The sequence below is a fragment of the Apteryx mantelli genome, chromosome 2 (assembly GCF_036417845.1).
Source record: "Apteryx mantelli isolate bAptMan1 chromosome 2, bAptMan1.hap1, whole genome shotgun sequence".
NCBI lineage: Eukaryota > Metazoa > Chordata > Aves > Apterygiformes > Apterygidae > Apteryx > Apteryx mantelli.
In genome coordinates this window covers 113,950,303-113,974,529 of record NC_089979.1, presented here as the reverse complement: position 1 = coordinate 113,974,529, position 24,227 = coordinate 113,950,303, and the positions used below count along the sequence as shown (strand labels likewise).

The window sequence follows — 24,227 nt, the reverse complement described above, 5'->3', positions numbered from 1 at the left end:
GTTGAACTGAGGTTTAATACAATAGGCCTGTCAACATGTAACAACTCAGTCTTGAACGCACAGCAAAATCCTCCAATCCTCTAAACCAGATCAAAACAGAAGAAGCCTTTATCACACCAGGAAATTGTCAGTAAGGTCTGTGGAATGGTGAGGTCTGCCCAAGCTCTCTTTCTTTTATTTGTGGTTCATGTTTTGATAAGCGCTTAGAAATACTGCTCTTGAATCTGGACATCCATGGTGTTCTACAGCGTACAAATACAAAACATATTCCCTCTATGGCTCAGGCCATGCATGCAAATTGCTGGAGGTCCTGTTCCCACACTAATCCCTCTGCATTCAGTTTGTTATGAGACAGGACATTGGATTAGACGGACCTTTACTCTGAGCCAGGATGACCATTTGTACATTTTTGTAAAGCAGACCATTGCCGTAATGGAACTAAGAGGGCTTCAGGGAAGTTTCTGTACCCTGAACTTGACTTACCTCATGCTTGTCTGGAGCAATGAAATTCAGCTGGCCACTTGAGTCATATAATATAGAGAAAGCAAGCTCTAGCACCTCCTGGAACAATACAAAGAAACATACATTAAGGATCCGTAAGACAGGCATTCATACATTCATGTCTTACTTTCCTTCCTACCACTCATAGCCCATGAAAAGTGGAAAAATAGGTAATGGCACTCCCCTTGCCTGGCCAAAGCTGTAGCAGTGCCAGACCACTGCAACAGACTGGCACAGCAATAACTCCAACTCAGATGCTTCAGTCAAAGCTAACACTCCCACACTACCCCCAACCCCTTCCAAGGGCTGATTGTAGCTCACTTGGTCACAGATTACTTTAGTATATGAGTTCAGACCTGAGCTAGGCAATGGTGAGGACTGAAAAAAATGTAATTCATGATAGTACACTTGCAACAAACTCTCCAAGAAGGCCCAATGTTTCTTCAATTTGCATAGAGTAAACTAACAAAGTTCTGCAAGGTTTGATTTTATATGTCAAAAATCTTGCCAGGACAGCTAATCTCCTGGTATATACTTACGCTCTTTTCACTACTGGAAATCTACAAAATGATTCATTCTCAAGAGATTTCTGCCATTTTTTCTCCATCTTAACCGGAATCAGTAGACTTGCTCCTGTGAGTTCAAACTGCACTACTTCTCTGTGTATCTGGGTTACTTAGTCATAAAGATCCAAATGAGTCTTGGGGAGGAAAAAATCAACTTCTTTTTTCTCCTCGAACTGAAGCTGGAATTTCAAAGGCGTCAAAGGGAATTCATTAAGCACTGACCTTCCCTGAAAGTCACCCGGAGCTGGGTTCCTTTGGGAAACCCAACAAATCTCAATAAATAATGAACTTTCACCAGCCAGCAGTGAGCACACAAGGATATTGTGTTATCGTGGTTATTCCACACATCACTACAAGCACTGTTACAAGGACCACAACCTGTAAATTAGCTGACAGGGAAGTAATATATTTGTGGAAAAAAGACCTGGCTACAGAGGAGGATGCTGACTCTGAACTACTTTGATCTGTATAGTATGTCTTGTTCTTTTTGCCCCTTGGCTTCCTGATCTCATAATACCAATCAGTTTTGCTGACTCTCAGTTGACAACTGCCCCTGCAGTGCTGGCAGCAGGTAAGAGCATTGCTTCTTATATTTGCTACACTAAGTTTAAAATGGAAGAGCTGACTGTGGGGACTGAAGCATATGTATTGGTCTAGATTCCGACCCCTGATCTACTGGCCTAAACCAGGAACAGCTCTTTGGATTTCAGTAAGGGTTACTTCATTTTTGAACTTGTGTGATTAACAGCAGAGTCTGAATCACACGCTTTCAATCCTTATGATACTCTTTGGTTGATCGGAGATCTCATGGGACATGTTCTTGATTTCCTTGAGTTTAGTTATTAGTTTTAACTTGCTGTATTGCCAGCCCACAGGAGACAAGTCTCTGGGTTAAATCCCCAAGGAACCTACAGCTATTAACAGTATTGGTGCACTCAGCAAACGAATTGCTCATGGCTCACATGGTCTTTTCGTGTTTTAGGCATGTCTCTCAACCATACCTTATTAAGAGTAATGTCCTTCATTACAGAAACAAATTTACCTCTGCCCACACAAACCTGGCATTATCTCCTCACAGAGTGTTATAAATTATTGACATCAGAACATGCCAAGTCAGGTAACTGAAGTTGGGGAAATAAAATACATCACCACAAAAAGGGTTTGTTGAACTGCTCTGCTATGAAGTTCCTGAATTTCATGAAGGTCAACCACAATCCCATAGGCCTGGGCTCTGAATATTTGTCCTTTGGGAAATTCCAAGGAATTGAATTTTTTGTGCAACCCAAAGAAAGGAAAAGGAGAGAAAAATCTCTGCCTGAGAACCGGAACATCCCAGGGAGCCATGGGTTTGGTCCTTTCCAGTCAGGCAGACAATCAGGAAGCCCTAGATTTAGGACACCAAATTTCCATTTATGTGGGAAAGTGGAAGTTTGACAGCCCTGGCTCCAGTTAGTCTTTGTTGGCTGCTCCAGAGACTAAAGACTCGGGAATTACAGCTTCCAGCCTCCAGCATCTCTGTCATCTCATGCATGGTAAACTGTCAAGGAAAAGGGAAGCTTTGGTCCTGAAGGAGCTGGAGTTGCCAACTGGCTCTCCAGAGTGATGGTGATCTTGGTGGCTGAGCTGACTGACTTCTCAGGCACCCGCCTGGTCTTGCTACATTACATTCCCATCAACAGCAGGTGATTTTGGAAAACTGGAACTCACCATTAGTTAGCTCTGGTTTTATCCTCCCTTTTCTGTCCTACTTTTCAACCTCTCTCAAAGTCATTCTCATGTGTCTTCCAACCTGCTCCTTACCTCTTCATTTAGCTCTCCTTCTCCCTCCGCCTCCATCTGCTGAAGTTGTTCCCTCAGCACTCCTAACTTCTCTCCCCTTGCAGATTTCAAACCTCTGCCCTTCCCTAGATGCTTACAAGAGGTAATGGTACTGGGACCCAGGATGTGCCTCTCTTTTGAGCTCTGATGAAAACAAGGAACAAGAGACTTTGTTCCATCTTGCTGGCCACTGCCTACTCCTTGGTTTCAACCCCATAGGGAAAGCCACCACAGAACATGCGAGAAGAAGCTTGCTCTCCTACTCCCAATGCTTCTCTCTCCTGCAGTCTCTGCTGGCCTCTCACAAATGGGCCCATCAGAGACAAGCTATTTTTTATACACAGGCATTGTTAAGTGCCTGCGGCTGAGTGATCCCATGCGGCTGGAATGACCTTGCTATTCTCTTCCCATTCCATCATCAACAGCCTCAAAAAGCCCATATCTTTGCTGAGGGCTGAGACTATGGCCCTGTTAAATTTGCTTGTGAGAGCCAGAAGGTCCCACCAGAGAACTAACTGTACATGCAGTGGCAGGGAACTTGTGCAAACAGCATGAAATAAAAGAGAAGGGAAGCTACAGAAGAACAGGGAAGTGAGCAGAATCATTTCTGCTGACTAAAAAGGCCCCAAGTCTGAAGACTGTCACATCAGCCAATAAACCATGATAGAAGAATACTCACAGCTACACAAACATGTTTCTTCCAAATTCTTCTATCATGTTTCTTTGTTTTAAAGGCTGCAAAATCTAATATATTTCATTTCCTTGAAATTCATTAATATTACTCGAGAGTCAGAAATTAGGACTTTAAAATTAAACCCAATTTAAAAACACAAGTAGGATGAATAACAATGGATTCAGGTCTGGTCCTATCAAGTCATTCCAGCTTCATATGCATGTGAATTCCAATTCAGTTTAACTCTTATTTATTTCTAAATGATCCCACTGGAAGAATAAAGGTCATGTGCTGGCAAATGAAGAGATGCTGAAGCCTTTGTTATGGACATTCTGCCAATGCTAGCTACGTTCATAACAGTGGCATTCTGCCATTCAATTTTCTTTTCTGCCAATGAATAAACATTAAAATGGTTGTTAGATATATACAAAGACAGCAAAGGATGAAAACACCTCTTGAAAAAATGTATTGTCAATTGTGACATTTCAGGAAGTGGAACCTAAAAGAAAGATTTCATACACCAAACTCAGCCAAATCACAGTCTCTCTCTGGCTTTTTTTTTTTTCTCTTTTTCCTCTTCACTGTCCACATTAGCTTGCTACTCAGCAAACAGTGATGTGTTATTACTATGATGACACTTAAGTTGTTGCAATACGTGACAGTTTGTTTGGCATGACAACTAATTTCCCAAATTCTGTGATTCCCAAGGGAGAAAACAAAAAATCAGTAAATTAGTAAAATAGTAAAATATAAATAATAAAAACATAATAATTATTATTGTCTGCATCAAAAATTGAATGCTCCAGCTGTGGATGCAGTTATCCTACCTGTCAACTCCTGATCTTTACATCCTTAGCCAGAAGATTTATGCCGGTCCAAGCAATTTTACCCGAGGAAAGGGGGTGATGCTGACAGCTGAGGACATGCAGATCTGCAGCACTGCTATTTAGTATTAAATACTATCTAGACATTACTGCTCCATAAAGATGAGACACTTTCATCACTGCCACCAACTGCTTCCCTTCTTGTGTGGACATATGAGTACTGAGACAAGGAAGCACTAAAAATATTTTATATGCACCAATTAAATGCCCCAGCCAAATGCTTCTGGTTCAGCTGTAACATGAGGTAGGGGTTGTATGCAATCTGTTGTGTGCATGAGTGTGTTAGTGCCCTGATTCAGAAAATCAACAAGGAAAGATACTTGTGGGATGTTTTTCCTCACTTAACTGACTTTTTCATTTCCATCCACATAAAGTCAATGCTGAAAGCAGATGAAGGTGTCCCAATAGACCTAAATCAAATTGCATGTATGAGAAACACATGCAAACAATACTTGAGATGCTCTATGTATCCCTCTCCAGCAACAGTTAAAGAAAAGCAAGCAATGAGACAAGACTGACAGAGTTACACTGCAACAGTCGTACGATGCAATTTTGACAGTGCCTCTCTTCATTTTCCATGGCTCCCATTGGAACTGCTTTTTCCAGTATTTCTATGAACACTAAATGCATGTGTTTTGTTTTTAAAGTGTTGAAAAGGGGACTCTTACATTGCAATTTTGTCCATCAAAATCTCTTCAGAGCTGGACCCAAAATTTCTCATTTTCAGGTAATTACAGATTCTGACTCAAATCCTGCAAGCTGATTTCCAGACCCCAGGCTGTGGTTTCAGGTAAAACTGAGCATAATTAGGATCTTATTCTTTCTCGTAAGGTCAGCAGCACAATATGATGGAAATCTTACGAGTGTACCTCATATGATATGGTACAAAGACCTACACCATTAAACATGTCACAATTTGCTAGCAACTCAACTTCTTCTTGATGTGGTGGCAATTCCTACTAACAAAGACTCTGCAAAATTCTGGCACTGTACAGCTTGAGTATTAGTGTCAGTTTACAGCTCTTGATCTGAAATTCTGACAGGTAGCATAAACCTAATTTAAGCTGACCATTGTCTCCTACACGCATTTCCAAATGCACTGCTGAACACATCCTTCTACACCTCATTAACTGTCTAGCATTTACCTGGCATCCTATTGTAAGCAGTTGTTTCTCTACCTGACTGAATCTCACGTTATCATCAGCTGGACATTAACTGCAGTTCTGACATGTGCTACATTCAGTTAACGTGAGCTCATCCGAGGATACAGCTGGAACAAACTAGTTATTTATCAGAGACAATACAGGAGTAGGTACCAACAGTCACTGCTGCTCTGTTCTGCCGGGCAACAGCAGTCAAAACTCGTTTGTTTTAGGAAGACTATCCTAATACACTCTGAACAGATGAGGAATATCACAATGCACATCTGCCATGAAATCTGAGTAAAGAAGGGTGGGCTGTCCTAATAATTTAACTCAAATGGTCTGAGATGAAAACAATGTGTGTGTGTGTACACTAAAAGGTGTCAGGTTGGAATGAAAAATATCTGTGGAAGGTCAAGTTGACAGGCTTTGTATTCTGTGTGTATGTGGGGTGTTTATAATAATTTGAGAACCATACCTTGTTTTGTTTAAGAGCTCCTTTCTCCTTCATGTGAGGGCAGTCTTTCCCTGTCACAACAGCTTTTATATCTGCCACCGGCACTGCATTAAAAAGAAAACAAAAAAAGCACAGACAATGAGTTAAAACCAAGATGTGTAAAAACTACAGAGTCTAAAAAGAGGCAAGACTAAGGTGTTAAAAATGTCACTCCCTTTGCCATTTCAAGCCTGCTGTTCAAAAAGAAGCTGTAAGCAAAGCAACTAAAATAGGCATCAGTGAGCCTTGACAAAGTTTCAGGCATCTGGATAAAAATCTGAGTCTGCTTTTTCTTGCCTGCTGAGACTACTTTAGGAGGGAGAGTTTTATATATATGTGTACCTGTGTTTGGACAGTTTTTATGTGTACTTGTGTTTCGAGACAGCATATACTATTTTCTGTCTTACTAATGTAATATGCCTGCCCTGTTGTTGCTCTTCCCTAGGCATCGGCTAAAGTGTCTGCTGGTGATAGATACTGAGCTAGATGGACCCTTGATCTCACTTGATGCTGCTGTCCTTCTGTTAATGCATATATGAATTTTTCATACTGTTTTTTATTTCAATCCAGTCACCAGTTTAGTTACTCTCTGGTACTAAGAGGAATGAGGACTACTAAGGGTTATAATGACCAATTCTAATTACTTTAAAATGTAAAATGATTGGAAATCATTAAAAACAAGGTAATACAAAAATTTTGGAAGTTGTTGCCGCTCAGACTCACTCACAGAGTAAACGTGGTGGAGTCACTAAAACATTTCTCTGAGCTTCAAGTGGAAGTCAATTTTCTGAAAGTAATTACATCATAGAAAATCTATATACTCCACAATACAATATGGTCAGTGAGTGACAGAAAGTTTCTACAATCTATAAATAATCCATTATCTTTGTGGCTTCAGAAAAGCATCATATATATATAGAACAGCATAGTAATATGAAAGTTTGTTATTGCCTTTATCTTTACAAACTCTAATGGAACTGTTGGAGAGAGAAGAAATGCATTTTCCACTGGGTGCAGTAACACTACATATTTTAATATAGATTACCTCAGCACTGTGATCAAATGGATAGCACACAGTACAATGACATTTTTAAAGGACTTTCTTTGCATGGGAAACTAAAAGAAGTGGAACTTATTTTGGTCCTTCACTATTCAACCTCTCCTGTCCTTAGTCTCAGCATTTCACATTGTGGCCCAGCTTTTCATGTCTCTGGCACCACTCTGTTTTTTGGGCCGAGGTCTTATTTTTGAGGGGAGAGAGCGACCTAAAAGAAACTGGGAAAATAAAAGAGGTATTTGATTGCCAGTATGGCAGAGGTCTTCTCAAGATGGAAGAGTTTGCAGCATTTGCTGAAAATGCCCAGACACACTATTTATCTGACTGCATAAGGAAGGGTTTTCTCAAATTAGATCTGCCAGGCTTTTTTTTTTTTTCCAGATTTCATATACTTCTTGGTCTCTGTGATGTGCAGTGTAGTTAACACGGGAGATCTCAGACAGATATGATGTCATGATCTTTCATTTATCTGGAATTTGGCCTATTCCTTGCTTTGGAAAATAGAATCAAAGACTTAAAATGGTATCAGAAGCTGACTATAAGATGCTGGAGGGTGTGAACACAGATGTCGTGTGCTCGCAACAGATAAAGCCCTGAGAAAGAGGGCAGCTGTTTTCTGTCCCAGCTAGAGTCTGCACAGCTTGATAACTCTGCCAGCCTGAAGAGAGAGATGACATTGAAAGAAGTCCAAAGGTTAAGAAAAAAAAAACCAAGAACAAAAAAGCCAAAAAACCCCTGTTTACTTTTGGAAAAGGTGCTAGTTGGTCAAGTTTGGCAAGGTGTACACAAAATCTCCACTTTCTTGCTTACCTATCCTCTTTTATCTATTGAACCATTCCCAGATGCTGACAACCTGGATGACCAGGAAGAGTGAGAAGGCCTAAAGACACGTCCTCTCCCAAAAGTGGAGACCACCATATTTTGTACACAGGTGAAAGTGGTAGTCATTATATTCAGACCTTAGTAGTTCAAAATTCAATACAAGTCTATCAAAAAGAAACAAAAACAAAAACCCAGATCATCACTGGAATATGTTCTGTAAAATTCCCAAAGTAGTTTGGCCTGACATGTTTACAGCAATAATGCCACTTTATAATTTTATATTCATATCTCTTGCAATATTTTCAACTTTGTTTAATTAATCTCTAATGTGGTGGGCACTACGGTAGCTCTTATATCCTTAACAACCTAAAAAGTCTGAGATATTTAAAAAATAACCACATCTTCCTTGAACTGCATCAGTATCCACTTCAGTCTGTCAGCAAGCATGCACAGGGAACATGTGGGTCTGACCCAGCGGCTCCTAAAGTAGGAGCTACTGTCCCAGTGGGATCATGCCATTCACAAATAAGCTCAAGAGCCTAAGGGAAATTCAAAGGCAAAATGAAGCTTGCAGCTGGAGCTGGGCTTATGAGCATGGAAGTGTGCTCAAAGCAAACAAGTCTGGGAACTGCTGGGCTAGGAACTGCCCCTGCAGTTCAAGTGTGACATTCATCCCTCTTCTGTCATTCTGAAGCTACTGTAACATTCGAGGGCTATTTCTCTAACTCTTGTCCAGACAAATAGCCTCTTCCAGTGCCAATGCAGCAATAAGATTCGCTGTCCTAGATTCTGCCACGACTGTACTAAAAGCCTGAAATATCCTTGAGGCAATGTGTAAGGCAATGAAAAGAAGTGAATGTGACTGTAAACTGTCAAGGCTCCAGTATCAGACAGGCTCTTCTTCCTTCCCTCCCGAGCCTGCACCTGGGAGCACTTGGAAATTTTAAAAGGTGCTGCCTGGAGATGGGTAGGGGGAGGAGAAAGGGGAAACACTTCTTTATGTTATTAACGTACGCAAAAGTTTAAATCACTGATATCTTTTCTCAATTTTCAGGCTGGAGAAAATTCCGAAGTCTCCAAAGTTATTCCATCATTTCATGAAAGAACTACCAGCTTGAATGCTTGTACAAGTGTTTGTCTAATTTGAAAATGTCAAGAATGACATTTATTACTAATGCAGGTTCAGAAAAGAACAAAAAGAAATAACTCCTCATTCAAAGTTTGATTTTTCAGTCTCATTTTCTGTCGATAAAACTGCACTGGTCATTATCTGAGCCATCACAAAAGACTTTCCCAGGATTGCAGGTTAAGCCTCTATAACTCATGTTGAAGGACTAATGAGACGTTTTCATTAGAATATGATTTTCTAAAGGGTTCCAAGTGGGCTCCACAGTGACTTTGATCCCTAGAAGATATCCCAATAACTGCCCAGGTAAGAGCTGTCATAAAGTCATGTACTGTCTCAGTTGGGCACACAGTAACTGTGAGGTCCTATCATTGCTGTTCAGAGCAATGTATCATCTTTAAGTCCACTCCCCATGACAACCAAAAAGACCTCTATCTGACACAGGTTTCTCCTCTAGACACTGGATTGTTTGCAACTGCAGAAACAGCTGTCTCTGTTGACAGGAAGTGCTTCTGAATATGCCGACGTATTTTTATTTGACACCTGCAGTTAGACGAACAGTGAAAATAAACTGTGTTTCTCCCCATGCGATTCTTGACATTTCCAAGCTCAAAGAAACTATGAGCTCATTGGAAAGCTGAGCTCAGTCCTTACACACACTTGTCAAAACCAGGAGAGCAGTGTCTGAATGCATGAGGAAATGTCCCCTGCTGACGACCCCATAAACAGAGCAATTTATAATATCCTGTGTTAAAAAAAATAACAGTAGAAGTCATGAAGAGGAACTAACTTAAAAGTAGCAAAAGCAGCACAATCCATGTACATGACTCACATTTATCTTGCAAGGAATCATGGGGGACTTCACCCTGAGGACTTTCTTCCAAATCTCCGTAGTGCAAGACCTTGTGATTAGGTGAAAGTCGACAATACCAAAATTTGTCTGTTAAAAGAAACATATTAAACAAGGTCACTAACATGTCTTTATCAGCATTATCAATAGCGTAAGAGAAAATGCACTCAAATGAGGCACTACAAGGAAGGAGGACTGCATCATTTTTAGATGTGTGGGGTGTATTGGAAGTGGGGCAAGGACTTTTCATAGTAATTTTACTTGACTAAAGAAAGTGTGTTTGAAACTGGCATTAATCTATCATACCTGTCTTGATTCAGCCACTGGTTGAAAAAATAACTATTAACCAACAAAAAAAACCTGACTTAGCTTTACATGATATTATTATACACCCTCATGGACAGGGGACTGGCTAAGTAACTACTGTTTTGAGTGGCTAACTGTAACATACCCATAAAAGCTTCATTTTTAGTACCCACTATGTGAACGTTGAGCCCTGCCAGCTGTCTTGTGTGGGACTTCCGAAAACTGAGACATTTGAGATGTCCCATACCTTACGAAAATTGTGACTCACGTCTTTTTGTAGACATGACAAAATACCCCTATATTTATGGTGGGACTGGACATCACAAATACACAATGATTTAAAAAAAAAAAGTTAACTCCCTTGTTCTGTCGAGAACTTAGTGGTTGTTATGTCCACAAATACATCCACACCATGCTCCTACATTCATTTCAGCCCTTCCTAGGAGATGTGTATATTTATATCTCTTGCCAAATCCAGGTTCTCAGGATGCAATTCCCCTCAACAATATTTGTTAAAATCTGCTCCCACTAAAAACATCGGCTTTGCAGAACAAGGCTGCCATGCTGCCTGGCGTGCAAGGCTGGTGCTTGCCAACTCCCTTTTTGAAATGGCAAGAACCATGCTAGCCTTCCTTCTCAGAGCGCTTTCTATTTAATAAATAGCTCACGCACAACGTTAAGCTGTCAAAAATACCATCTTGTTATGGCCAAGCTATGAATCTCCAAAAGCTCGGAGCTGGGCTAGATGTTAAAATGCCAGTGCGGGGGGCAGGCGGCTTCTCTCCCCCTGTGCTTCTCTCCTTGCTGGCAGCAGTGATGATGTGCCATGCAGCAGCCCCTGGACAATTTTAGGGGAAATGGCAGCATGGACAGAGCCCCATGGCATCGCAGCAGCCAGGAGGGAATGGAGCCATGGTCTGGATAAAATGTTGGAGGAACTGTAAAATCACCAAAGTCAGACCCTGTGTGCTCATCCAGGGCTGTTAGCAAAGGCAGTACTTCTTGGCTCCACTAGTGAAATGTCATTTTCATGGACCTGACATCTTTTTAAAGGACTCTTTAAAACCCTGTGCTCAATTGTGTAAAATGCAATGCAATAAGACACAGAGAAAGGCAATTCAGCTCTGAGGTTTCTCTTGGCTTCCATGTGCCCTTTTAGATACTTTTTTCACAGTAAGCAAAAATGGGGAAAAAAAGAAACAATTCAAACCACCTTCTGTTTGTTTGTGTAGGTGCTTCTACAGAAAGGTTTCAAAGCACCTTGCAAACCACTGGCAAAGGGTCAAGACGGTGAGGAGGAAGATACTGGTAGCTGTTTCATGGGCATAAACAACACTGAAGGATTTATGCTGCTGAGCCTGAGATTATGATTTCACGATACATATAAAAAGAGCTACTGAAATATAAGCTTCCCAGGACTGTAAACAGTACGTATAATATTGCACAGCATGGGGTCGAGAGAAAACCCCCTTTACAAAACTATTGCAGGGATTTAAAACTAGAGCAAGCAGGACCCTCATTCAGTAGGCTCTCATCTGAAAGACACACGCACAACATCAACTTGTTGGGCAGTCTGAATGTCTCGAAAGGATACATGTGAAACTTGTATATTCGTATCTTTTACAGGGAACGCTACCCGAAGCATTTCAAAACCTGATACTTAAAAAACATGTACCCCACTGAATCTGACAGTAGCCTGTCCTGTCTCTTGCCTACCTAAAGAAAAGCCCCACCTAATGCAGCAGAAGGCTGTTATGTCTAGCTTTACTTGCAACCTCTTTTTTTTTGAGAATGTTTAATTGCAATCTCATTATTTATGAGAGTGTTTGATTTCAGACTGTACAAAAGAATATAGCTTTCTATCTCTAAGATTAAGAAAATTCTTTTTTCCTAATAAGAGTCAACCTGGTCTTACAATCTTCTCAATTAGCTGGACAATTAGATGATGTCACTGATGAAAATTATCATGAGTTCCTTTCAACTCGGCACAAATGGAACTGGAGTTGCTGGTGAGGGTCTGAAAAAGATTGGTTCTTTAACCTCCTAAGGATTAAAGTGTTTTATAAATCTTGTTCCTGTTTCAACCCCCTGCTCCAAAAATAAGAGAGAAAAAAAAAATCAGTGAACATTTCTTTACTTCATTTTTAGGAAGTGGTGGTTTTATAGGAAGAAACCCTAGGTCTGCAGGCTTGTGGAGCCTTTTACAGCAACTTCCCATAACCCAAGGTTAATAAAGAACTAATAGCCATAGACTGTAGCTTGAAGCATGTCCAGTGCAGTTCTCCTGTGGGCTCACTAATAACTCCCATCATACCAAAACTTTGCTGTCAGGAGAAAAATCCTTAAATGAAGCCTACAAATGGAACTAAGGAGATCTTGTCAGCTGCAGCTGCTAAAGGACTGCCCAAACCAGGCTGGGAGAAGGGCAATCAGTACATTAGCCTTGAAAAGTAAACCTTGCTTCCTTTTAGGAGCCTCTACAACCACCTCAGCCCTAGCCAACTGGGGATTTTTTAGCTGTACATGATGTTACAAACAGTTTATCAGACAATATCCCACTTACATGAGATCACAGTGCCTTGGGGGGAATAGTTTTAAAAGAGATGCATGTTATTTTACTGTACTGCAGGTGTTGAACACAATTTTGTCTGAACTGGAGTGTATAAAGTAATGCTGCAGTTAAAATAGGAATTGTATGAAATTGCTTCCTTTGATTTTAAAAAAGGTGAAGAAAAAATGATTACAGCAAGTGGGAAGTGGACAACATTTTCTTCCAGCCCTAAATACCTAAACAAATAAAAAAAGAAAAAGAAAAAAAGAGAAACTTGTGTTCTTTTCTACCATGATTAGAAAGTGGTTTAAAAAAAAAAGAAAAACTATGGTCTAAAAACTCCAGAGCTCTCAAACAGAAGGTCACAGAGTTGAAGTGCCACAACAGGCTTTAAAGATGGGACAGGCATTTCCCCACAGAGCAGCTGGTAGATCTGTGTGTATGTGTACTGCTGGAGTTGGGGGAATTCAAAAAAGAGGTTTTTTGCTTTGTCCAGAGAGGGGTCAGATTTAGGCTCAGCCTTATGAAGTTGCCCCAAAGTCTAAGTCCTTTTTTGATGGCTTATTTTGTATCAGATGTTATTACCCTTGCCTCTGTAGAACTCCTTCTCAAAGCAGGAAGCCATAGGAAGGGCATCCTCTAAGCACAGTGTTTAGAGACAGTGTGGATCTGTGATTTCATTGCAATTTTCAGATGCTACATTATTTAAACTTTCCAATGAATCCCTACGCCTTTTATGCTCATTGACAATGGATGCAATTGAATTAAGGTGCTACTGATTCTTCCTTCAGAAACCGAATTAACCATTCTTATTTTTAACCTGAAAAGGTCTCATATAAATTGTTTAGCTTTCCAAACAATTGCTAGAGCAGCCAATGGGTTAAATACACTGTAGCACATTGTTAAAGTTTACAGAAGAAGTTAAAAAAAGCACAAACAACAAAACCAGCTATAATTTGTGTAGAAGAGTAATACTCAAACTGTGACCAAATAGTAGGGCACAGAACATTTTGCCAACAGGCTGCAGAGTGCTGGCTATTCATATGGTGTTTCCAAGCGCATTAATGGCCAATGACTCATATGCCCTTAACAATGCTACCCCATGCAAAGAATTGCTGTGATTGCCACAGAAGTGCTCTGTAGCTAGCATCTGGAAAGAAAATAGCTCAGATATTCACTGACAGAAGGCTCAGAGCACACATTTTACCCGAAGATATAGTCCACATTACTAAAAAAGTGAAATTTGTTTGCTTGAAGAAAATGTTGCTTAGAGGTTTAGTGACAGGAACACATGTATTTAAATACATCTGTGAAAACATATACACTTGTTTAGATTTTAGATATATGTGTGTGGACTCACCCTTTTTCTTTTGCTGTGTTGTGTTTCTCTAAGATATCCATCAGAGTGATACATTTTCACTCTAACTGGTCTTAAGCGCTTACAAAAAGCCAGCAAGCCCTGCAAATGATTTGTGATTAACTGTCTTGTGGCAATGCTGGAGGGCTTAGGCAGGCTTGGTTAACCAGTTCCTCTCAGCAATTCACATATTGCAGAATATTACTTTTTATGGAACTAGGGAAGGTGGAGCAGACGAGTGGCAGTAAAGAGAACTTTGCAGAGAGAAGAAAGTGTGTGTTCTCATTTAACAGCATGAGTCACTTCTCATCTTCACAAGAGGCAGAAAACTGGGTTTGTTTGTTTCTCTGCCTTAATTTAAGGTTACTCTTTCCAGGTTACTTAAAAATATGCTGCCCTTGTGTTTTTAATTTAATGATGTGTCTCACTAGGCTTTCTCTCACTTCCAAAAATGACTGTTCAAGAAACCTTATCTTCAGTTGCAAAACCACTTCAATAACATGCAATTTCTCTATAATATTTATAAAGCTAAAAGGGGAAATTATTTCCAAGAGTGCACCCAGCAACATAAACTACAGGTGTCCTAGATGTCAACTAGAGAAGCATCTATCATCCTCAGTAAAACTCTTCTATCTGCTACTTAGCTCTACTGGAAATAATAACTTTGGGGGTTGTAAAGTGCTTTGTAGGCTTTGTATAGTCTTTGCCTCTTTCTTTTAGGGCTTAACTAAGGAAGGAGAAAGCTGAAGAGGGCTATCAGTCAGCTGACTTTCCACAGTAAAGAACAAAGCAGGGATTTACGGAGCTTTATGATCTGTGTTGAACAACGACTAGAAGGGCAGGGTGGATTTTGCTGTTTCATTTTCAATTGATTAAGGGTGTCTCATAAAAACAGGAGTTAGTGCTCGTGTTCTTCTGCGAAATGTAGCAAGGAAAAGGCCTTGTATTATTCAGAAGTGGCAAAGATCCTGCCGGGACAATAATGGTATTTCTGAATTTTGGCTACAGAGAGATCATGCTGATATGATAACCCTGTGCTGAAATACAGAGATCGGACTACAGATACCTCACATCTCAATCTTCAATCCCCCTCAATGAACCTCCCCTGTTGGTTTGGAGGCTTTCCAATACCAAGTAAATATGAAAGAGTTTCACATCTTCTCACAAGGCTGTAAGGGCTGTAAGCTCTCTGCTCATTTTTTTGCAAGTCAATTGTTTCAACTTACTGTGACTAACCATGTGTGTCCTACCACATGTTCAAACAACAGTCTTAACGGAAGTTTGCTCTGGAGTCTTTATCATGGGATAATGTCAGTTAATTATTTTTTAAATAGACAATTTGATGGTTTCAGCTTCTCCTGTGTAGGCCATGTTCAGATTCCTCTTTGTATAATCTGTAGATCTGCAACATTTGCCACAGGATTGTCTCAAAGGAAAAAATGAATCATGAGAAAGATAAATCAAGCTGTGTGCATACTGAAGTAAAACAGCTACCTGATCTTACTACTCTTGTAAGCAGGTTGCCAGATAACAGGCAAATCGCAATGTCTTGCAGCACTCCCCGTTTCTTTTTTGGCTCCAAATCAATCCGGACGGACTTTGGCCCTTTGACAGCCTTGGTGATGTCACATGGCAAGTCAATCCCGCCAGAGCAGCGGGCAGGTAACAGGGCTCCTCCTGAGCCCCTGGGCAAAAAGTCCTGGGAGGTAGGTCAGGGGAATGGGGAAGGGGAGGTCGGTTAAGACTAACAGAAGCCTTACTCAGGAATTGAGCCATTTTTATTAGGACACTCAGAGGAATTATCTAAAAGTTGGCCTGCCAAGATGTTGAGCAGTGCTTGCTAAGCATCTAGCCCCTCTGTTCACTTCCCTTAGTCTCACAGTTCTTGCCATCATGACAGCCCTGACCCTGCAGCATGCTCCGCTTGGTGCCCAGAAGACAGCGAAGGGGACAGGCTGGTTCCAAGAGCACTCCTTCCACCTTTGTATGTACCTAAAAAAGGACTGTCCCCTACTAAAAGGCTTATGAGCCAAACATGCTTGTGTCTACCATCCTTCACCTGTTTATCAGATCACCCAGTATTAGATCTTGGTGAGTTTAGTCCTGTTGGCATCATCATCATCTATAACGGTGTTGTATCTTCTCCCTCTCCAGGGAATACGTTACCCTTTTGCCTCAGGGAATATGGGCAATCTAACATCAACCATGACACAACTTTTTTGGACAAGCTGGGAAGAACATACCCTTCTAAATGGGCATGTATCTGACAAATGCAATACACTTCAGAGATAAGAAGCAAGTTCTTTGAGGCATGGCCACATGTTTTATTTGTTTCCAAAGTATCACGAACTCTTTTGGCCCTGTATAAATATGACAGCAAAAAAATTAATCTGGTGGCCTATACAGTTCACTCCAAGGCATGATATAACAACCTTCTTAGCTGTGGACCAGAAGATTACGTTGATATTTTCATTACTTCAGCTCCACACAAATGAGTGGAACTAATTTATATCCTCTAAGGTTTTTGATCCTATGAATCACAAACTGACAACAGTTTAAAATAAAATAAACAGTCTATCTTCCTTTTGGAGATCTGCCAAAACAAGAATGTTCGCCACCAACCCTGCTCCTTCCCTAGGATTTCAGTCATTCAGATTAAGGTTTTGGGAGGAATAAAATAAAAAACACCCTCACTACTAATTGCCAAACCAAACTATATATTACTTTAGCTCCTTTCATTCTGTGAAGATGCTGTTGAAGGGAAAACGTATCACACATCTAAACGAAATCTGTATAAGAAGTCAGGGTGTAATATTAATGCTTTTTCTCTAAAGTGTTCAGTGAGCTCCATAGGTGTTTGTAGGCTTGACAGAGAGGATACAAAGCTGGATCAATTTTCTCTGACTTAACCCTTACATAAAGGCTTGAAACTTTCCAAAATAACCTCCTCATATCAAACAAAATACCCTGCTTGTTTGTTAGGAAAAAGACATTGCAGGGATTCTTCTTTCCGTGAAGAAAGCGGTTTTCCACAATTGATCTGAATGTCTCAGATACTGATCTTTGGCAGTACTTACTCTTAGCTTTTGTGCCTTTCTAATTTGCATTGCATTTGAAGAGGAAAAAAAAAGGTGATCTAAATTTCCACCAAATGGGGGTTTAAAGGAAAATAATCAAACTTTTGAGTAATCTGCTGCATTTACACTACATCCCCATTATTTCGTCCTGAGAAAGAAGTGTGCCCTTCTGAAGGGGAAAAAGAACCATAGAGAGTTTGGCTGCATAAAATGGGCTGAAAATCTGCTATCAAGCAAAGACTCATAGGGTTGGGAAACTACTCTTCCCAAGTCAATCAAGTATTCATTCTAAAGTGCACAAATTACTGATCTAAGGACTTTTTATAAGTAAATTTAAACACCATCATATATTTAATATGTATGGTAATAAGAGACAAAAAATATGGACAGGCAGTACTAGAGGGAGCGGTGCAAAATGAGCTCATCAGATGCATAAAACTGTTGGGTTTCTGCTATCTAATTCATTAGTAGTATAATTTAAAACAATCCAACAGAAAAAAAGAAAGAAAAAAAAGAGAAAGGTGTTCCAAACCTGAGACATTCAGGTTCTGACTATACCAAGTTTCATGTGCTGTTCCTGCAAAGGTTTAGGATATTTTGTTTTGAGATTAGCAAGATGCCTGGACATCCAGGCAGAAAGCAAAGTACTCAGTTCAGAGTGCAAGACTGCTGCTTGAAATTTTCATCAAATGCGGGACTGATTCCAGATCTGTGTGATGAAACCAAAACCAGCTACAGTGAAACACAGGAAATCCTAGAAGAACTTTATATAGGAGATTCTTTCAGGTGCCCCCTGGAAAAAAGCAGTCTAGAGAGCACTAAAACCAAGGATCTTGCCAGTAACAGTAGTGCTCCCCATCACAACTTTCAGGCAAAAATGACAATAAAAGCCAGAGCTGTACCTTGCCGCCGCCGACTGTTGAGTTTCCTAAAGCAGGTCCCCTCCACAAGCCGATTAAGACGTTGTTGCTTGATCAGCTCTAAAATCTCAGGCTGAATCTTCTCTTTTAGTTCCCTTGAGAAGAAAGAAAAGCACTCGTGAGGTTCATCAAGGACCACTCTGGTTCCTCTGAGACAGAGTCCCATGAGATGTTTCTGCAAGGAGTTCAAAGGGGACAACAGCCATGGGCAGTCCCAGGTCAGAATCTGCTGCAGGCAAAGACCTTTTTCTGATAACAAAGGCATGGGGTTGGAATATCTCTGTTCGAGACATCTCCCTGCTACTACATCAGTGTATGACTCAGTCAAGTCATTTCCTTGTTTCCCATTTACCCATCTAAAGATAACGCTTGCTGTAATTCATCAACAAGGTTTTCTGAGGCAAACAATGCTCTTTCATTGTAGGAACACTATGAAGCCTCTTGGAGGGTCTGTCTGTCACCTTTGGTGGCATAATCCTCTGCTGGTGCACTTTCTTAGCATTATTATTAGGACAACACAAGAAAGCTAACACACATTTTAAAACAACATGAAAAAACAGTGCACAATGGCAATAAGCCAAAACAACAATCAGTGCTATATGCTTGTTCTTAATTCCATACCATTTGATTTAGTCATTACTATAAGAATTTCGTGGAAGAGTTAACCATGACTGGTGATTGCTCAAGAATTAAGTTTTACCCTTGCCGAGGAGCACAGAACCTCACAGTGCATTTAGAACTATTATTATATGTCCTTCAGAAAATCCATTTCCTACAGCCTGCTTTGATAAATGGGTTCAGTGTGTCAAGAACTAGGCAGAAAATGTATGCACATAATATTTAAAGTTGATTTCATACACTGTCACATGGAGTCACAGGTGTCTGAATTCATCAGTTATAACCTCACATAGATTCATTAAGCATACATAAAAGACAGGTTTAAACATCAACTTGACAGCAAGCCTAGTAAGATTAAAAAGTAATGGAATGTGTAGAAGGTTTCTAAAATATGAAGTGTGTCAGAACCATAATTTTGGATTGCTGTGTGAATTAGGTAATACCAAAAATCATTCTGTTTGGTAGTATGTTCCAGCAATCATCATCAAAAGAAAGCAAAGCCATGGTATTCCATACATAAATCGAAAATGTTTCTCTTCTTGAAAACTTAGGAAGTTCAGCCTCTGCAGATTTTCACATTCATTTGGGTCCTATACCTTTGATATGCAAAAACCCCATTGAAATCACTGCAAGTTCTCTGTTAGAGAGATCAGCCCTTTAAATAGAAATGCCATCATTCTCCCAGGTATTAACAAAATGGTTGGAGTTCCTGATGCATAACCCACTGCATATTTACAAGCTGTGAAAATCTAGCTGGTCAAAAATCAAGTATTGTAACTACAGAAACAGGCCACCTTTAGGAAATGTATTATTAGTCATTTATGATAATAGTCAAACACCATTGTTTTCTCACTAGGAACTAAGGTATGAATATGCTAAATAGTTAAATACTATGATTAAAAGAATTCTGTGCTTGAACAAATGTCTTTCCTAGCTGATGAGTTTCCCCATTCCTCAGGTAAGAGCTGGGAGCAGGGGCAGAAGAACCCCAAAAGAAAGCAGTGTTAAAACACAGTATGGATTACTGAGCTCGCAAGGCTACTGACTATATCTCCAGCTGGACTGATTTCAAATATTCAATACTGGTATAAACATCAGTTTGATACGTAAGTAGTTTAATTCAGAAAATGGATGAATATCATTAAAGAGGTATTAAAGACATCATAGCATCATAAATATTGGACACTACTAAAAAAACAGAAATGAAAGACGTCAGTCATCCAGCACATTAACTGATTGGTTACTCATCGTATTCCCTCTTCTCTCTTCTAAAGCCCCATCTGCCCTTTACAAACCAGAGGTAGACAGGGATTTTTAACCAATCCAAAAATAAGTAAGGAACCCCTCCAAAGTAGTTCAGTGTCTAAGACAGACTTTCCACCGGAGAAAGGGAGGCAGGAAAGAAAAGAGACCTTCCGCCTCTTTGCTAATATGCCGGAGTGCTTCTCATACTCACATATTTACCCTCAAAACTGCGAAGCGCAGAAGCAGTATTTGCTTCTGTTTCACAGTCCCCAAGCTTGAGCACACAGAGGTTGTGTAGATGGCTTTCCTTACTCATCTGAGAATCGATCTTCAGTGACTTGAATTCAGATCACCCATCCCAAAAGTCCATCCCTATCTTGCCATGGTCACTTGTGCTTACTGGCCTCAGCAGCTCATGCCAATGCATGACTACTTTAACTTATAAATATATATATTTAGCTATTTGTCAATATTCTCAAATACCATGACTCCAGATACATTTTGGCAAGGCGATCCTGCCACTTAATGCTTCTCACTGTCAAGAAGATTTCTGTTCTCTTCCACCACTTCAAGGTGATAGAAAAGGGGCACAACAATCAGACGTAGGCACACAGGTAAACAACAGGGTCTAAAGACAGGAGGCTTAGAACAATCTCTGACAAGAAATAGGTCCCTATGCCTAATGTTAAAACTAAACAGGAGCAGTGAGCTAAAGGAAGATCATAAATGCAAATCTATTTGGGCAAAATTTTTATTTGTTCCTCTTCAGATGACATCAGTTTAACATTCTGTGCCTTGTAAAGAGGAAGAGAACAACTAGGAAAGTATAAGGAGAAGGTGCCTTTAAAAATGGCTACTAGTTTCCTGCTGTGTTCCAGTGATATGAGAATGACAAAAGTTAGTGAGCTGATACGACAGAAAGCTTGGGAGAAATACGTAACAATATATCATCACTAATTTTCTGATCTCATTGGTCTCAGCTCTATAAACAAGACTGACATCGGTGACTTGCTTTTAAAAAAACAGCCCTTAATTTCCTTTAAATTTGAAAATTCCTAGAAATAATTTTTACATTATTGAAAGAATACTAGCTCTTTTTTGCACCAGTTTTATCTGCCCATGACTTTTAACTTTCCAACTTACAGTTCCAACTCCTTCTTGTCAGCCACTTTCCTTCCACAATGGGGCATATTATAGTCATTTAAATCATTACAACACAGTAGAAAAGTAATACCAAAACAACTTCATGTGTTTTGTCCTTTTATCTTTGGGGTTGCTCCTAATCACTTCATGCATTCAGCTCAGGCATTAATGACTCTTTCTAACATTGCAGAAGAATCTTAAAAGATACAGAATGCTCCAAAAAGCATCCACATCCCTCCCTCTATTTCCCTGTACGCTACTGATTTTCACCCATGTTTTACTTAGCAACTGCTCCCTAACTGACATGAACTCTCCTTTAACCACCAAGTGTTCACTTGGACATCAGAGCTCTGTCCAGTATTAACCCGTCTGTATTGCCATTTAATGTGTCAAGGAGACCTCTGGTCCTCTACAGGCCAACAGGATTCCTAGATACCTTCTTCCACAGCCAAAATAGACTAGTGATATTTTCTTTTTTTGTTGTGAATTGCCAATTAGGATTATCAAAAATGATCCCAAGCTCTTGAGTACATTCTGTTTTGGAGGGCTTTTTATTCTCCCTAATTCAAAGCAGGAATTGAAAAAACTTCAGCTCAGGTGATGCAAAATACTCATACAAAAGAAATAGTTACTCCTTGCAAAACAAGGTTGTTGTAATTATGTGGATCTAAGGCAGAACCTTCCAACTTGCATTCAAATCAAACTTGACTGAAGCTTCTCTCACCCAGCAGCTTGAAAACTTAGAACTTCAGTACTTTATATAAAGAACAGCAGAAGAAAGGCTCCTATCATTTTGAAGCCACGGATAACCATCATCTGATTGCCATATTCTGACGCAGAATTAAACAAGGCTCCCTCACTTTAAATTCAGTTGTGCAGCATCTCTTTTAGCACATCTGTAAGGCTTTTAAATATACAGCACAGCAACGATTCCTGTCTCCACTCACAGTCTCCCTCCCCACAATGCAACCCTGATTCTGTACTTATATCAATTGTGCCATCTATGCAATTTGAGAGAGTTCAGTACATGGAATCAAATCAAAGGGGAAAATGAAAGAACCATTTCTTTTCACAGTCAAGAATAAGTGATCATGGATGCAATCAAAATGCAAATGCATAGAGTTAAATCTCTGCAAATACAGTTGTGATTGCTTAAACACCTTATCGACTTACTTAGCCTTCACAGCCTTTAGGTTTAGCCTTTGTCCTGAATCTGAAATGAGTTGCTTGTAACACTTCTGCTGCTTTTAACTGTTTGTGTTAGTTGGTTCTTTCATTCCATGATGGGGAAGGAGATTTCACACTGTGGCAGCAACTAGCCAGAGTGATGTGGAATTAAAGCCAGTGGAATTAAAGAGCTTGCAGAGGGCACTGGCAAGTTTCATGAGGTTAGGAAATGCTGCAAGTGAATATAAATAGTTGACCTGTATCATAGTTAAACAGTTGACTCATAAGGGAAGCAGGGGAAACAAGAAGCTTTGGTGACAAGCTTAGCAGTACTGAGCAGCTTTGAACCACTAAACATTGCAGGGGATTGGCAGGGGATTTCTGTGCAGTGTAATGATGCAAAAATGACTGGAACTATTTGTAGGTTTTTAACCGATGCATTACTATGAGTGACACCAGTTCTAATTGGGCATTAGGTCCTATCTTCTAATACATTGAAAACATAAAAGCAGCATTTTCCCTTTGATCCAAGTTGGTATGATTAAATTTGAAGTGTGTAATTCTACTTAGCTTATGCTTTCCCTGCTGCCCTGCTGCCCCTGGAGGAATGTGTCCCCAGAGCTTGTACTCAGATATCTGCATCCTTTAGAAACAAATCAAGCATCTTACACCTGAATCTCTGTAGCTCTACCCTAAAAAGGAGATTTGGAAAATCATAATGAGCTGTTCCACTTCAAACATGGTCAAAATTTCCTGACATTTCAGCTAATGCTTTGGATCATCATCATTTCTCTGCTGATCTCACGAGGTTCCTGCTTTTCAGAGCATTTGGGCAGTGCCGAGGCAGAATCTGTCCTGCGCCATCCGCTCAGCCACGAGCCGGCTTTGATCCAGAGCCAGTACAGCCTCCGTTTTTCATATAATAGAACAAAGGGTATTCTGAGACGCAGACAGGAGCTACAGTGGCAATATTAACATTTGATACTTTGCAGTAAACAATGTAGGAATGAGAATCCTGTTGGACAGCTGCCAGAACATTTTTATCTACAAATAAATAACTGCTTTCTATTAACACCAAAGATAAGCTATAAACAAAGACAGTAACACACAAACCCATGCTTTTGTGGAGCCCGTGTGTATTGGCTCCTCTTGCTCTGGGCTTCACTCTTGCTCAGAGAAGTGACATTTGGAATTTTTAAAGGCCCCTGGACAGAAGACAAGGTTTAATCTAGAAGATAAACTAACACCAGCAACAAAAACAAGCTCACACGCACAGTCATACAAACTGGAAATGTCAAAGCATTGTTTGGTACAAATAAGCCATACAAGGCCCTGTAGGGATTTGCTGAATCTAGTTTAACTGAACTCAGAGAAAGAGCTGTGATTCCCCACAGAAGAAAACATAAGCACTTCAAGCAGTTGCTGCTTTACTGCTTTTGAGCACAGCTCTCTAGACAGCTTTTGCTTCAGGTTTCCCCTGAAGAGCTCCCAAACATTGTTCATATTTGTTAATATTTCCATATAAGAAGAGGTTAGGAGAGAAGACAGTACTTACAGAATCGGACGAGACTGGAAATCTTCCTGGTTCATTCTTTCAGACTGGCGGATTTTCAGTATTTCTGTGTAACTAAGATTCTGAAGTTTGCTCTTGAACTGGTCCAGAGAGCTAGGCTTGGTAGTGAGTGCTCTCATTATCTGTTCCTTCACTACTTGCATTACCTGTGCATGACAAGGAAAAAAAAAAAAAAACCTGTGTTAACCATTTCTGAGGGTTTGTTTCAAATCTTTTGTGTCACGATAAGGTTTCTAGGTACAGAAGATGATTAGTACAATCTGGTCGCAAGGCAATTCCTCAGTGGCATGACCAGAAAATTAGCCAACTTCTAACAGGGTATCACACCTTGCAGC

The 24,227-nt window shown here is 40.1% G+C and overlaps 1 protein-coding gene across 2 annotated transcripts in view; it reads right to left on the bottom strand.

Moving 5' to 3' along the window:
- The window catches only part of ELMO1 (engulfment and cell motility 1), a 327,195-nt gene that overhangs the window by 5,305 nt on the left and 297,663 nt on the right, over window positions 1-24,227 (bottom strand). For both annotated transcript variants that reach the window (XM_067291248.1, XM_067291249.1), the window contains 5 exons: window positions 23,875-24,038; window positions 18,129-18,241; window positions 9,918-10,025; window positions 6,063-6,145; window positions 484-561 (listed from right to left, as the gene is read on the bottom strand). In XM_067291248.1, the coding sequence (XP_067147349.1) occupies window positions 484-561; window positions 6,063-6,145; window positions 9,918-10,025; window positions 18,129-18,241; window positions 23,875-24,038 (546 nt within the window). The remainder of the gene's footprint in view (window positions 1-483; window positions 562-6,062; window positions 6,146-9,917; window positions 10,026-18,128; window positions 18,242-23,874; window positions 24,039-24,227) is intronic.